This window comes from Erithacus rubecula (assembly GCF_903797595.1).
Source record: "Erithacus rubecula genome assembly, contig: SUPER_Z_unloc_2, whole genome shotgun sequence".
Classification (NCBI taxonomy): domain Eukaryota; kingdom Metazoa; phylum Chordata; class Aves; order Passeriformes; family Muscicapidae; genus Erithacus; species Erithacus rubecula.
The window spans coordinates 6,051,733-6,066,953 of record NW_027635860.1 but is presented as its reverse complement, the minus strand read 5'-3'; the positions used below and the strand labels follow the sequence as shown (position 1 = coordinate 6,066,953).

General features: G+C 38.3%; 1 protein-coding gene across 1 annotated transcript in view; it reads right to left on the bottom strand.

Moving 5' to 3' along the window:
* The window catches only part of FANCC (FA complementation group C), a 69,759-nt gene extending 56,385 nt beyond the window's left edge, over positions 1-13,374 (bottom strand). The window contains exons 1-2 of the mRNA XM_079330964.1: positions 13,332-13,374; positions 684-857 (exon numbers count right to left, since the gene is read on the bottom strand). Coding sequence (XP_079187090.1) covers positions 684-848 — 165 coding nt within the window. The 5' untranslated portion in view covers positions 849-857; positions 13,332-13,374. The remainder of the gene's footprint in view (positions 1-683; positions 858-13,331) is intronic.
* Between the last annotated feature and the right edge of the window lie 1,847 nt (positions 13,375-15,221).

Genomic DNA, 15,221 nt, shown 5'->3' with positions numbered 1-15,221 from the left:
CAGTCTGCAGATAAGAGTATTAAAAAAAAAAAAAACCTTGCATAAAAAACAAGCCTTTATGCCATAATGCAATATGGCATTAATTTTAATGCTAATTATACTGAATATATACACTGAAAAATTGATGCTCAGAAAAACACATTAGCAACTAAACATCAACAGCTACTTTTACTCAAAGGAGTGCAGACAATAACTAAATTAATAAATAGAACAGGCAGCAGTTTATGCCAGTGGTCTGACCATGCTGCTAGAATTCACTGTGTGTACCATAACACTGGGGTTAACATGTCAGCAGACCCTCCAAGATTTAAAGGATCAGTTACAGTTTTGCATGTCAAGGCCTTTAAACCATCCAATTTATGGACTGACAACCACAATCAAATTCCTGTTTATTTAAAGAGTTTTGTTAAGAGGCTAGAGCATTGGCTGGGAAACTTCACGTGACATCAACCAATCAAGAAGAAAAAGCTCCTTTCACAATAAATCAGGGAAACAGGAAGCACACTGTTGTTTGTTTTACCTGTGACTGTTTCCCCAGTTTGCCCCGCTGATCTAGCAGTACCTGAGGTCAACAAGAAAAAACCTTTTGGCTACTGTTAGCTTCTGGTTTTGTCAAAACACAATGCAGATTGTTTCAGAGGACCTCTTCCAAAAAGGTCACTCTTCCTTCTAAAGTCACTTACCAAATGTTTTATTGTTTCATAAAGCTGATGTAGAAATTCCTGGAGCTGGGGCAAGTGAAGGCACACGTCTTTCTGGGATTCCAATGTAGTGGCTTGACCCCATTCAATAGCTTTATCCAACCAATATTCAAAGTTCAGTTTGGGCACTGTAGCGTCCTGAGCCATTCCACAATCCTGAAAAAAAGATTTTAACTCCACATCAGGCAGCACTGAACACTGGCTTCAAACCAAGAATGAATACACAAATAGGGATTTTTGCTAACTTTTTTGTGTGCACATGAGAATGGAGTGTAGGGAGCACCTGTGTTTACATCTCATAAGGCCAGCAATTTTATCTGTAATGTTAAGAAGTTAAACTAATAACCCCATCATGACAAAGTAGAGAAGAGGGTACAGTAATCAGTAAATTATCTTAGAATAAATGTAATACCCAGATGTATTTCAGGCTTTTCTTATCTAAATTTATAATCATCAATATTTCACTCAGAATTTTAGAATAGTTTGAGCGTGCATTTGTTTCAAATGCTATGAACAATAAAAAACTAAAAATGTTTGTTCCAAGATAAATGTAAGTATTAAAATAAGGCTCAACCAAAACAAAAGGCACTAGGAGGACTTTGTTCACTGTAATTTTTATATTTGTAATTGATCATTAGTTCTATGTAAAAAGAGTATTCTCCTAAATAGAAGCGAATACATTTAATATTTCTGTTCTTTTCTCCTTGTATACCATACAAATAAGAGAGAAAAAATATAACCATATGCAACTTTACATATAATTCAGTTATGAATGAAAGCTGTACCATAAATGATCAACATCCTATGCCACACTTCACTCTAAAAATCTGGTCTTTGAGAGATAAGCCCTATCTACTGCCCCACTAAATGATACCAAAAAACAGCACACACTTTCTTCTGTTTTACTATTAAATTTTTATTTGACAGAAGGACAGATAATAACACAACAGGCAGTACAACAACCTTTAAATCTCTTTGAAAGAAATACCTCTTAGGCTGAAAGACCAAATGAGCTCTTGCAGCCTTTCAATCATTGTTCTTTCTGTCAAAACTGTAAAGACAACTGTCAACACAATGTGGTGTCAATTTTCAGAAATTAATTGTTGCCCACTTGGAGACAAATTCAGGCACTCACAGAGGCCAAAGAAGCAAATGAATATATATCTTAGCAAGCTATAAGCCAAAAAAATAAATCTCCACAGCAGCCCTTCAAACCAAGCTTGCTTTATACAGCTAACCCTTACAAACACAGGACTTGTACAGCATGCTAATCTGAGCTAGATAAAAATTCGAAGATAATTAATAAACTTGTTTAATTTCTATGAGAATAAATATATAAATAAATAAATAAATAAACAAATAAATAACCCCTAGTGAATCACAACCATAATCTGAGTTCACATCTTGTCCAGGAAAAAAAAATGGGGGGAGGGGGTTGGGATAAAAATTGAGGTTAAGCTGTTGGATTGCTTGTGTGCATTGCCCCAAACTTGTTCAAAGACAAGTAAGCAAAGCCACTGCTATTGTGGTTTTTAATACACTTCCCTTTCTACCTCTAACTGTTGCTGTCAGCATAGTTCTTATGTGATCTGTCCAGTGCCAAGACCTTACTGATCTTCTCTGAGTACCAAAATACGCCATGAGACATCCATCACAGCTGGCTGAAGCGACAGTGTCCCAGTGGCAATTAGCCACCAAATACTTTTATCACCACAGGGCCATAAGAAAGACTTTTAGAACAAGTTAAAGCCAGGAAGTGAACTAACACATTTGATTAAATTAATGAGCCCTCTTGATATTCCCAGACAAGATCAATCCTCCCATTTGGATTTGGAAACTGAAAAATCAAACCCCTAATAAAATTGCTCCTGCAACTTTTAGGAAAGGAGATAAAAAGGAAAAGCAAAACTATCAAAAAAAAGAGGAAGCACAAAAACTCCAGCATTTTGAGGCCAGTCATGAGTTGATTAAGTATTGAGAATCCAAGTAAAGCAAACCAAGTAGCTAATCTAATAAACTGTCTACCTGTTTCTACTACTCCAGTGTCCAGAATGGCACAGACATCACTCTGCTTTCCCCAGAAGAGATCTCAGCTCTCCAATAAGAAAGATGTTTTATCTCCCTGGTTATTACTGCTAAATAAACTGGATTGCTAGTGAGACTCCTTGTCAATTCCCTAACTGGTCCAGAGTTACTGCCATAAAAAGAAAGACTGAGTTGCACATTATTTTTTTTAAAGTTCTGGTACTGCTGCTATTAAAAAAAAAAACAACCAAACAAAACAAAACTAACAAAAACCAGCACAAATCATAAGTGAAAGAAAATCTCAGAAGTGGATCTTTCTACGCTGATAACTGCAAGTGTGCATTTTTTATTGTCTCTGATAACTGATTCCCTCAAAGCATCTGAGTACCTTGGAGATGAGAAATGTATTCTCCCATACACAGACCTGCAATAAGCACACACAAGACAAAGAAGTTCTATGTTCAGTGCTATTCAAAACCCTCACCTTGTTGCATGAAAGGACCTGGACCAAAAAACCTCCAACTGCACAATCTAGGGTTCAGAACCTATCTAAGAAGGACTAGTCCTGGACTTGATCTCTTTGCATAATTTTCTGATTAAAGTGAAACTCTGTTTCTAAAGCAGAGTTCAGAAATTTTACTGCAGTTTAATGCCCATGGATACATTTATGGGAAAAATCAGAGGAGTCAGTTTTATATGCATTTCCAAAGTGGATTAAAGGACAATAAAATGTGTTTTTTCTGTGCAGTTAATTTTCTGAAATTGCTAAAAATCTTCCTGTATCAGCAAGAAGAAACAAATGATTCTTATGATTAAGAGAAGATGTAATGTTTGGAATAAACCATTTAGAGTGACGTGTAAAAATCTGCACACTTTGGGGGGGCAGGGGGGAGAGGAGGGAGGCTTGTGCACTTCTGTAAAGCTTTGGACAAGAACTACTCTTGCCAATTCAATGGTAGCAGAAGCCCTTACAGCAACTATTACAGAGTCACAGAATCCTCTGAGTTGGAAGGGATCCTTAAGGATCATCGAGTCCAATTTTTAAGGCAATGATCCATGTGGGAATGGAACCCATAACCTGGGCTTTATTAGTACCATACTCCAATCCACTGAACTCATCTCAGGGTTGAATGTAGATTTTCAAGGATTATAATCACAAAAATGCTAAGGGCATTGCTTCTCTCTGTTTTAGAACACTTTTTACAAAATTATGCTTAAAATCAACAGAAGAATACAATAAAGTGACATTTTTAGGAATTGCTGCACTATTTATATAGGCTGCTGGTCCTTGTTTAGCATTTACTATTTGCTTATCCTTGATGAAGAAGGTGATTAACTTAATATACATTAAGATTTTTGGCATAACAATGCTACTTATTCCACACTATTTCCAACGATGCTCTGCTTCCAATAGCATGATTTTTAAGTTGTACTTGTTTGTTTTCACAGAAAGTTTCCAATTAAACAGTTATTTTATTGTTTACTTTAACTATAACATCTAGTCCTGAAAAGAGCAATTTGATTATTATAGCTTACTTTTGTCTTCACCCCAGAAAGAGTCATTTCCAACAACTGGAAAACACACAGTAAAGTTAGTGAATGTATAAGTAACCTGATTAAAAACTAAATACCGGAGACACAGATTTAATCTCAAAAATCATCACATGATATAGGATATAGTTTATTAGCCAGAGCAATAGAAAACTGTTAGTTAATCAAAGGTAATTTAAATGTTCGGATCCCAGTATTATATAGAAAATATTACAAGAGCTACAGGAATCATAAATAACAAATACTTGATCAATAATTTATCTTGATACTGACAAGTATATTCCTAAAGTCTCTTTTGCATTTCCATTCGTTTCAGTGAATAAGGACTTCTTTTACTTTAGCTGCAGAAAATCACAAACTGCTTCTCATTTATGACTGTGTTCTCCACAACATGGCAAATTCAAAAGCCAGAATAATTGTGAATCATCTTACAGTACCTTTTACTTCTAGAATAAACGAGGAAGTCTTTAGTCCTCTTCTCTGAGAACCACCAGTCAAACCCTCTTGGCCTCATACTTTCAAACACATAGAACCTTGGGGAGCTCTGATATGAGGGTACTCACTATACCTTTAGAAGTTAATGGCAGCATTGCTGTCAAGAAACTTTATTCTGTCAAGTGAGCTATTTGGATAATGTCTGAAACACACCACTTTAGTCACTAACTTTAATTACCAGATCTTGAGGCAAAGTCCCCAAATCTGGCTTTAGTAGGTTCACAAAAATTACAATCAAACTCTTATGACTGTATTTGACTTTAATTTTGTAAATTCAGCTGCTAAATTTAAATAAAGCTTTCCAGTAGAAGGAATTTTAGGATACTGTTAAGGTACGATATCACCTTATTCCAAAAAAATAAACAGCATTCCAAATAAACAAGACTAAAACTTGCATTCAAAGTATAAAGCTCTCACTTTTCCTTGAATCAATGGTTAAGTATCTCCACACTCCAAATGAACATTTTACTTTCCACTCTTCCTCCTCTTCCTCTCCTCTCTTAAATCCTACCCACCAGCAAACCTTAGCTTATGAGGAAAAACACAAAATAAGAAAACAGGTAAAAATACTCTTTTGACATCAGGGCCTAAGGGCCCAAGCAGAACAGGTCACCATTAGGACAAGAGAGCACATTCCAAATTCCAAACTATTTTAAGGAGTTCTAATACTTACAAAATCAATAAAACAGCCTTTTTGTGCATATTTATTACATTAGGAGACTAATATTACCAATTAGGAGACTAGATAATAGGTAAGCACTTCAGTATGTTATATAATCAAAATATATCATCCTTTTGACTCCTTAATCAGTTGGTACAGTACTAAAACAAAAGAGTATTAACTTTTTCAGTGTTTCAAAGATTATGATAATCATGTCACAAATTTAATACCTAAGAGATATTCTGAGGTAATGCCAAGAGGAAAAAAAAAGGTAGCAATTATCCTGAACATTGTTACTATTTTCTCATTTATTACTTCTCTACATCAAATATCTATTTCATCACCTTTTTCTCAAGTATATTTTTCATCTTCACCTAGACATGTCTCCTTCTGCTTGCCAAGCACAGAAGAAAATTTAATATATACTTAGATAGGAGATAAGAGCAAACATAACTTATTTCCTACTTTAAATTTTAAAAATAGTTTATTAGGAAAAAAGCAAGTTTTTTAGAAACTTCAGAAAGGCCCAAGAATAGCAAAGACTATGTGAATATTAAAAACATACATGATTTCTTTCTGTCATCTTACTTTCCAGTATAGACTGTTGAGAAATTAGCTTCACAAGCTGGTTTACAAGTTGGTATTAAGTCTAATCTACACACACTGGCAGTCCAGCAGTCATGAGAGAATAACTTCCATCTTCATTTTAGACCAGTGTGCTTACAAGCAGTGTTGATTAGGGTTCATTTAGTAACTTTTCACATAAAAATAAGTTTGCCTATTTTTCTTTGTGTCTACATTAGCAGATATTTTACAGCAAGAAAAAAAAAATGCCTGTCAGCATGCACACTTTCCAAATTAAAACAAATTGCATGCACACTTTCCAAATTAAAACAAAATGAATGCTGTATCTTCCCCTGGAAATAAAATCAAAGGACACAATTTTGCCAAAAGAAAGAAAAAAAAATACTGGCTAAGCAACCTGCGAAATCTGGCAAACTAAATGGCTGTCAACCAGATGGTGACATTATCATTCAATGTTTAGACTGAAAACTCTCCTGGAGAAAGCAATTATCTCTTCTACTTTGCTGCTCTGTACTTGTTTCTTCTTTATTCTGATAACTGGTAATTTTGCCTTCTGAATTGCATTATCAGGTCTCACAGGAAAAAAAAAAAAGCTCATGTTTAAGTGACTGTAGCCTCTAGCAGGGCTAATTTCATGAGCAGCATATATATATGTATATATATATATATATATATATATATATATACACACATATACACACATATATACATATGTATATATATTTAACCTCTTTCCCAGGTTTCACCTGAGTATCATTGTACACTGCAAAATGATATTTCCAGTTGCATTCTGTTGCTCTGCAGATCTATGCCATGAGGAAGCAAGCTTTGCTGTGATTCATACAAGATCCCCCTTTCTCAGATACTCTGAAAACATTACATCTCTCTCCCCCCACAAAAGGTCTGTATGATCATGACAAAACTTTCCTCTACCAGAGGGTGTTTGGGCACTGGAACAGGCTCCCCAGGGCAGTGGTCAAGCACAGCCTGACAGAGTTCAAGAGCATTTGGAAAATGCTGTCAACACATGGTGTCACTCTCGGGGCTGGTGCTGTGCAGGGCCAGGAGCTGAACTCAATGATCCTTGTGGGTCCCTTCCAACTCAGCACATACATACATATGTACATACATACATACAGTCTAGCCATAAGACAGGGAATCAGATGGATGCACAAAATCAAAATTTGTTTCAAGGCAATTAGGCAAATCTCAGATTTGACCAGTGCACACTGATGTTAAGTAGATCAACACAACTCTCCAGAAGAAAAGCCAGGCTTGAAAGAAACAGGCGTTCACCTAGCTTACCCTTTAACTCTTCCATGTGTGAACTGCTTTCCTCTCACCAGTGACTGACCACAAAGGTAACAACAATACACCTCAAAACACAGCAGAAGCTAGAATTTACATCCTGGGCATAGTGAACAGAAACACAAACAAGTACACGTCTGGAAACCTCACAGTTTTCTAGAAATGTAGTGGTGGGGGAAAGGGGGTGAGAAGTACACCTTTCAATCTATTTCCTCAGTAAGGTTTATGCATTTTGTCTTGCAAGCTAAATAGTAAATCTTACAAGACTATTTGGTAACACTCAGGTCTCTAGAATGTAGGAATCTCTCCTAGTGATCAAGGAATGAAGTTTTTAGGGGGATAGTTCTAATGAAAATTAATATTCAAATATCCTTGGACTTAGCTCACTGGACAGTGTCTTTTCATTCAGTCCAGCTCATTTTCAGCTGACTTTCGTGACAGAGGACACAAGGGAAACTGCAGCAAAAACAGCTATGCAAAGAATAAAGGCAACTCTGGAAAGAGACATTAGGTCTCATTGAGCCTTCACACTACAAAGGCAGAACTTTCTCTGGTATCTGGCAACATAAAAATATTTTTACAGCACTTTGCAAAAAGTCCAGTTATTGCTAAGACCACTTTAGCTTCCAAACCCTTTATCTCAAGTATTTGAACATACGGTAAAATACTCACTATGTTACTGATATCCAGAGCTACTCATACAGACGAGTTGAAATTCTTATACTAAGAACTTTTATAATAACATCTAATATTTATTTAGTAATGAAGCACATACCTTTCATTGAAATCCCTGAGTTCTAGAGTGCTGAAGCATTTCTGCATAAGCAGAAGGAAGCAGAGGAACAAATAGAAAACAATTTGTTCAAAGTCACTGAGGAAACAAATAAAAAGAGATAAAACACACCAATATCATATACTCTAGCCTATTAGGAAACACTGCTTTTCAAGGATTTCCTCAAAGACAATCTATTATTCACCTTAAGCTCCTCAAGCATGACATGACAATTTATGCAATGATGGTCAATACTCCAAAAAGAAAATAACCACATAAGAATCACAGGAAACTATTTTCTTTTCAGTTTATATTACACATACTTACCTTTATATGAACTCAAATGACAGCTTAATACATATAAGCAAAAAAAATCTGTGAAAAGTATTCACAGAGTCCACAGCAAAAGCAAGCTTGTAAATGAAAGAATGCACTTCTCTGGCATAAAAAGAGTCTCATACTTCCCCCCCTCCTCTTTCTCTGACTACTCACACTAAGAAATAGCCACAGAATAAAATCTCCAGAATAAAGATGTATTTATAGCACTAAGTACACCTGACAGAAAAATAAAAATGTATTCTTCGGAAGAATAAAAATAACTTCATGACATTCACATCAACATTTACACCTTTTTGTTGTACATTATCTTAACACACTCCCACAGATACTTGTCCCTGGAGTCCATTGACAAGGTTTCATGCTATTCACAGGCATTAAATCAGGCTATTCATTCTTTGCAAACAAGAAGAGATAAGTTTCCTCAGAAACATCTAGAGCAAAGACTTTTGGTCATTCATTCAGTCAAACTCATACCACAGCAACAATTAGCTATGTGGACATTTAGACTGAAGACAGGGAACTGACATTCAAATTGATGAGACAATGATTTGTGGAATTTTCAGACAACTATTCCTGTATATTTTATAAGCATTTACTTTTTAATGTGCTATAAAGGATCCTGTGACTAGTCAATAATGCCTCAGTACATCCATTCATGAAAACCCTGCAACTTTGCCCTTCACATGAAATTAAAACTGTATTTTCCTCTTATTTTACGGGAAGGGAACCACTTACGAATGTGGTCAGTCGATGATAAAGGAGAACTTCTAATGTACAGCACAGAAAAAAAATGCTAGCGAGTGATATGTCTCTTGGCCTCTTCTCCTTGGACACTCATACATGTCAATTTAGTTGACACCTTATTACAGTCCTATCTGGAATACTTCAGTATGCCACATAGTTAATCAAGATTTGTAAAAAAAACCACATCCAATGAATCTACTAATAGGGAGGAAGGACAGTGCTATAATTTGGCTTCAGGAGCCAGAAGCCGAAGAATCCAATTCTCACTTCTGACACATATGACACATGATACTAAAGAAATCATTAAAATTAGTTAAGTAAGGTACATTCCATTTCATGTCTGCAGAAGCCCGATTAGTTCTTCTCTGAATGTGAAGAATGGTACATTTACTTATATATTTGTTTACTTAAAAACAAACAAAACAAAAACAAAAAAGTCCTAAAACCAAATATCTGATAACATCAGATTTACTCCATTTACAATTTTTTTTATTTATTCCTCTCAAAGACTTGCCTAGTTCCTTTTGCTGTGGTAGCATTGTGGGTTTTATTTTGCCAGATCACCATAAATGATGCTGTGCAGATTACACCTAAGCAAGTAATCTGTCTTCAGACAGTGTCCAGTAACACCTATACAGCTCATTACTAGTAAAATCATGAAACTATAGCCCACAAGTATTGCTTAGAAATACAGCTGCTATTGGATGTTTAAAATGCATGGAGAAGTACTATGTCACAACCCTGCAACCATATGCAAGACTGGAAGGTGGAAAATTAACACAAACCTCCCACAAACAGCACCTGAGTCCACCCTTCATCACTACACAGAGTAATAGCATTCTTGAACAAATTTTAAAGAAGGTGTAATCAAAACTTCCAAAATTCAGAAAAGTAAGTTATGATTGTTAATATAAATAATCTAGATTTCTCTTCATTAATTATTTATGTTTAATGAATTTATGATTAATATAATACTAACAAAGTGTATTTTGCACTTCCAAATCCTTACATGCCATTGGATAGCCATCTACAATCAGTATTATTCATATAGTAAAACACATAACCAAGTCTTACTAATTTCTAAATATTCTGCAATAACTTGCAAAGTTATTGTCCCTCTTCAAGAACATAATATTTAACATACTGTACACTCCTGTACACTCCTTAGAAAGCAGACTAACTGCATGGTCCTAAAGTGTGATCCTAAAGCTGATGATATGTGCCATGAAGCCTCAAGTACAAAGAATTTTCTAATTTCAACGGCGGCATGAAAGGAATTACAGATTTTTAATGAGTATTACCATTGTCTTCATTTTAATAACATTAACAACAACAGCAATTTTTTATAGCATTAACTGAAAAACACAGTCTGGGAATACCCTTCTTGTTGAAACTTGAATTGTTTAAGGTTTTATTTTTGCGAGCTACCACTTTTACATGTAGCAAGATCTTCACAATCTGGCACTTCACTTTTGTGCATTGTTTAGATCAGGCTGGACCAAAATATGCTGTATCCATTAAAAATAATTCCTAAAAAATAATCTGATAAATCAAAGACTGAAGATTACATCTTCTTGTAAGTGCCAAAAATTATTCCATGTATATAAAATGATTCTAATGCTTTCTGAGTTTTTATTTCAGGAAAAACTTGTTTCACCTATCTCTGTCACTCTTCTCAAGATCCTCCAGCCAAATGTCTTTGAAAGACATCTTTGCCAAAAGCAGCAATTTCACAGCTGTAGAGCAGTATACTGAAATATATGTCTTAGGGAAAAAGAAATTATAATTTAAAAGCACACTGAGAGCCCAAGGCTGTTCCACTGATGGAGCAAGTGTGTCCAGTGCCTTCAAAGGGAAATCCTTTGTTGCTGTAACTCCTCATATCATCCTAACTCCCACCAGTGCCCCTTATGACACTTCCACCCATGGTATCCTGTGGTTAATTCCATGTGCACCCACCCAGTTGGTCCGCATGTACGTGCTGACCAGAGGGAACCACAGAATCCTACAATGCTAAGGGGGTGGAATGTACCCTAAAGATCATCTAGTCCCAATCCTCCCTGCCATGCCCAGGGACATTGCCCATGAGACTAGGCTGCTCAAGGACTTATGCAACCTGGCCTTGAACACTGCCAGGGATGGAGCATCCAGAACCTCCCTGGGCATTCTGTTCCAGTGTCCCACCATCCTCACAGGAAAGAACTTCTTCCCAATACACAACCTGAAGTTCCCTCTTTCAGTCTGAACACTTTGCCTCTTGTCTTATTGCTACAGATCCCGATGAAGAGTCCTTCTTCAGCTTCCCTGTACGCCCCCTGCAGATACTGGAAGGCTGCTATGAGTTCTCTGCACAACTTTCTCTTCTTCAAGATAAACAGTCCCAACTTCCTCTGCCTGCTTTTGGAAGGGAGGTCATCCAGTCATGGAGGACTACTGCCCAAAAATATGGGGAATATCAGCCTTTCTCTTTGACCCTCCCTTCAAATTTTAGAATATATGCAGGAATAGAATCATCATAAAACCTTTATCCTGCTTTCAAACTTTGTTAAAATTATCATATTCTATACTTAGTAGCCAAAGACATGGAGAGGCAGAATCACACACATCTCTCTTCCTGAGGAAACTAACATAAAAAGCAACTGTAAGCGAGAAGATGACCTTCGGCATCTGTTCCCTACTGGGGTTTTCCCAGTGCCATATTCCCTGGAGAATTCCCGGCCCCGCAGCGCCGCCGCAGCCCAGGAGGTGGCAGCAGTGAGCACCCGGGGCCCTCCCAGCACGCCAAAATCCAACGTTTTCCATGGATCTGGCAGCGCCTCCACCCCTGCTTCAAATACCGTACAGTGATCAATTCTTACCACACAACTTTTCAATACTGAGCAAAGAAGGGGAGATGAGCATAAACCCAAATAATGGAGCAAGCAATTCATGTAACTCAGAACATAATTAATTTATTGGGCGCAGATAATAAATCTTTCTTCTCACAAGAGATGGGGGACAGCTTCAGATCCTTTAATTGCATATCAGAAAAATAAAAACCCAAATTCTGAGGATTCTCCTAGCTTTCTAAAGACCATCTAGATTAGATCCTTTCACCTAAAGGATTCTTCACTCTGACAGAGAGCGCATTATCCCATTTCAGTTATTTTAGTTATTCTCCCACATGAAAAATGGCCACTTGGAAAAATTTTGAGAGGAGTGGAAGTTTAATTACCTACATTTGTGAACTAAACTCAAAACTTGAAATGTCAAACTCTCCCAGCACTTACAGGACATTTGTCTTCCCTAATCTTTAGCTTAAATTAAAGGCCAACTATATCTTCTGACAGTATTCTATAAAAGCCTACTCTACTGGAGTTCCTCCACCACAGCAGATATCTGTGTCAGACTGCACAATACAAAAGCTGGCAAAGTCTGCTGAACCAGAACCAAATTCCCCTCCGTCTATCGACCTTTTAGGAAGGTATCCATGTATTATTGCAGCACCGATCTTGCACATGTATCACAAATTGACATTTCGTCACCGCTTCTTCCCTGGAAGGAGGGGAATAGCAAGACGCAGACAGCACAGATGTTGCTGTCTCTCTTTGCAGATGTTTTCGGTACCAGATAGTACCTACACGGGGAATAGGCTGGACGGGATTTTTTACAGGGGCATGTAGCGACAGGACAAGGGGGAATGGCCTTACACAGAGCACTGTAGGCTACACGTTCAGCGAGAGAACGGTGAGGCGCTGGCACAGGCTGCCCAGAGGCACTGGGGATGCCTGGCCCGTGGCAGTGCTGCAGGCCAGGCCGCAGGGGGCACCTGGCACGGACACCAGCGCCCACAGGAGTGAGGCAGGAGCAGCCCGGGAGCAGCTCCGGACACCGCGCAGGCCCGGCCCCACGGCCGCCTCCCTCCGCCGGCCGGAAAGCCCCAGGGAGGGACTGAAGCCGGCCCGGCGCCTCGCTGCCCGTGCCACCCCTTCCCGGCGGGCTCGCCGCCGCCAGCTCCGCATGATCCCCTTCCCGCCACGACAGCCCCCGGCCCGCGACCACCGCGGCGCGGCCGGCGGGGCGGCACGGGCGAGAGGCCGCCGCTCCCGTCCAGCGCCCGGGCAGGAGCCGCCGCAGCTCCGCGCTCCGTCCCGCCCCTCTCGCCGCTTACCGCGCCCGCCGCGCCGCTCCCTTGGAATTTTCGCGCGCGCTGCCCTCGCGACCGAGCCGCGCCTGCGCAGGGGGCGAGGCGGGGCGGGGCTTGGAGAGCGGCCGCCGGTGCGCGGGAGAGTCGTGACGGAGCCCGGGCCGTTAAACTTCTGCTTCTTTTCAGTTTTCTGAACATAGCACGTCCATGTATCCCTGTGAGCAAAATGCTATCAGTATGAGTACAGACATAGAGCAAATAAGAAAATTTGTTTTGAATAAGCTTAGGGTTGGAAATAAATATTCGATTTGCTGAAATTTGGGTTGGTGCCAAATGAAATTAAAAATACAGACAGGGTGAACCCTACTGTCCCTCAGTTTGTTAAAATACATTAGTAATAAAACTACCAAGATCTGACACTGGTCCTCAAAGCAGTCCTACTGAAAATACGAATGCTACACAAGCTGACTACTTGGTGAATTTTTGCTCATCACTCCCCACACAGTAAGACTGTGAGTCTTACTCAATTCTCTTCCTCTCCCTCTTCCTCTTCCTCTCATCTACTCAGTCCTTCTCCTTTACCCTGATAGCTCTTTCACTCCTGCCTGATTTTACCTCCGTGTTCGCTATTTGCAAAATAGAGCTGGTAAGAAGTTGCTACTGTATTTCCACCCATCTTTTTGAGAAACCATCAGCACATAGAATTCTCTGTTTCCTAGCATCTTCCTCCAAATATGTATTCTTACACCACCTTGTCCTTATTTCCTCCTTGAAGAAATTAGTAAGGCACTCATTGCATTCCTACCTATGGAAAAACAAAACCAATTGTCTGAAAGAACAAAGTCACTATGGCAAAACTCTCTCAGATCTAGGTTGAATTGTTGCTTTTCAGATGGATTTTAAATTAAATTGCAGTGATATCATTAGTCTGAGTTATAGGTTACTTTGTATTACACTTGTTTTCAAGATTTAAAGTCTGTTTGAACATGTGTACCATGACTGCTGAAGTTAAAGTTGCTGTTTTTCTTTTCGTAATTTTATAAGACCATCTGATGTTCAAACTCCTTACTCCCATTCAGCTTTCATACTCCTGCATTCTTGCATTCTTTTATTTTTTAGAGGTTGCTTCTTTTCTGATCACCCCTGCTTTCAATTTTCTACAAAATGAGGCATCCCTGTTAGTACTAAAGCAAATTCTACCCACCCATATAGTGAAGTCCCTGTGCATAACTTAAATTACTTTTTAAAATTTCATCCCATCAAATCAGAAACACCTGATGAATTAAAGGCTTGTTTGTAAAAGTTTCAAAGTTCTTTCTTGGGAAACAGCAACCAGTCATCAGGCAACCCATCAAGACAAACTGTCAGGAATGTTTCCTGTACATCCAACACATTTGAGACCACGACTTGGAGCTTTGTATGTAATGCCCATATTCACACAGTGAGTCCAGTTCATAACTCATGCAATTCTTTTAATCATTCTACTCCTTTTTTTTGTCAAGTGAAATCATGGAAGAATTTGTATTTGTTCCCTACCATCAATTGTGTTAACACTTTCTTAAATGTCAGCATTATTTGTTATTTCATTCGTGACACTTTTTAGAGTTCTTGTACGCTGGAAGAAGCTTGAGTGGAAGAAGTTTGATAACATCATTTTTTATGTTTCTGATTCAACGTATTCTAGAGTTGTCTGAAGTGCATTTCTGTTGCTACAATTTTGTTGGCTCAACAAGCCAACTGCACAAAAATTCTCATGCGCACCTGAACATATGGCTAAAAATCATCATAATGTAGTAGGAGTGTAAAAAATAAACCCAGGGATTAAAAAAACAAACCAAACTAGAGCATTTAAGGAGGTCATGGGAAAGGGTATAATAGACAAATGTATAAAACATAGGAGCAAATAAAAAAACA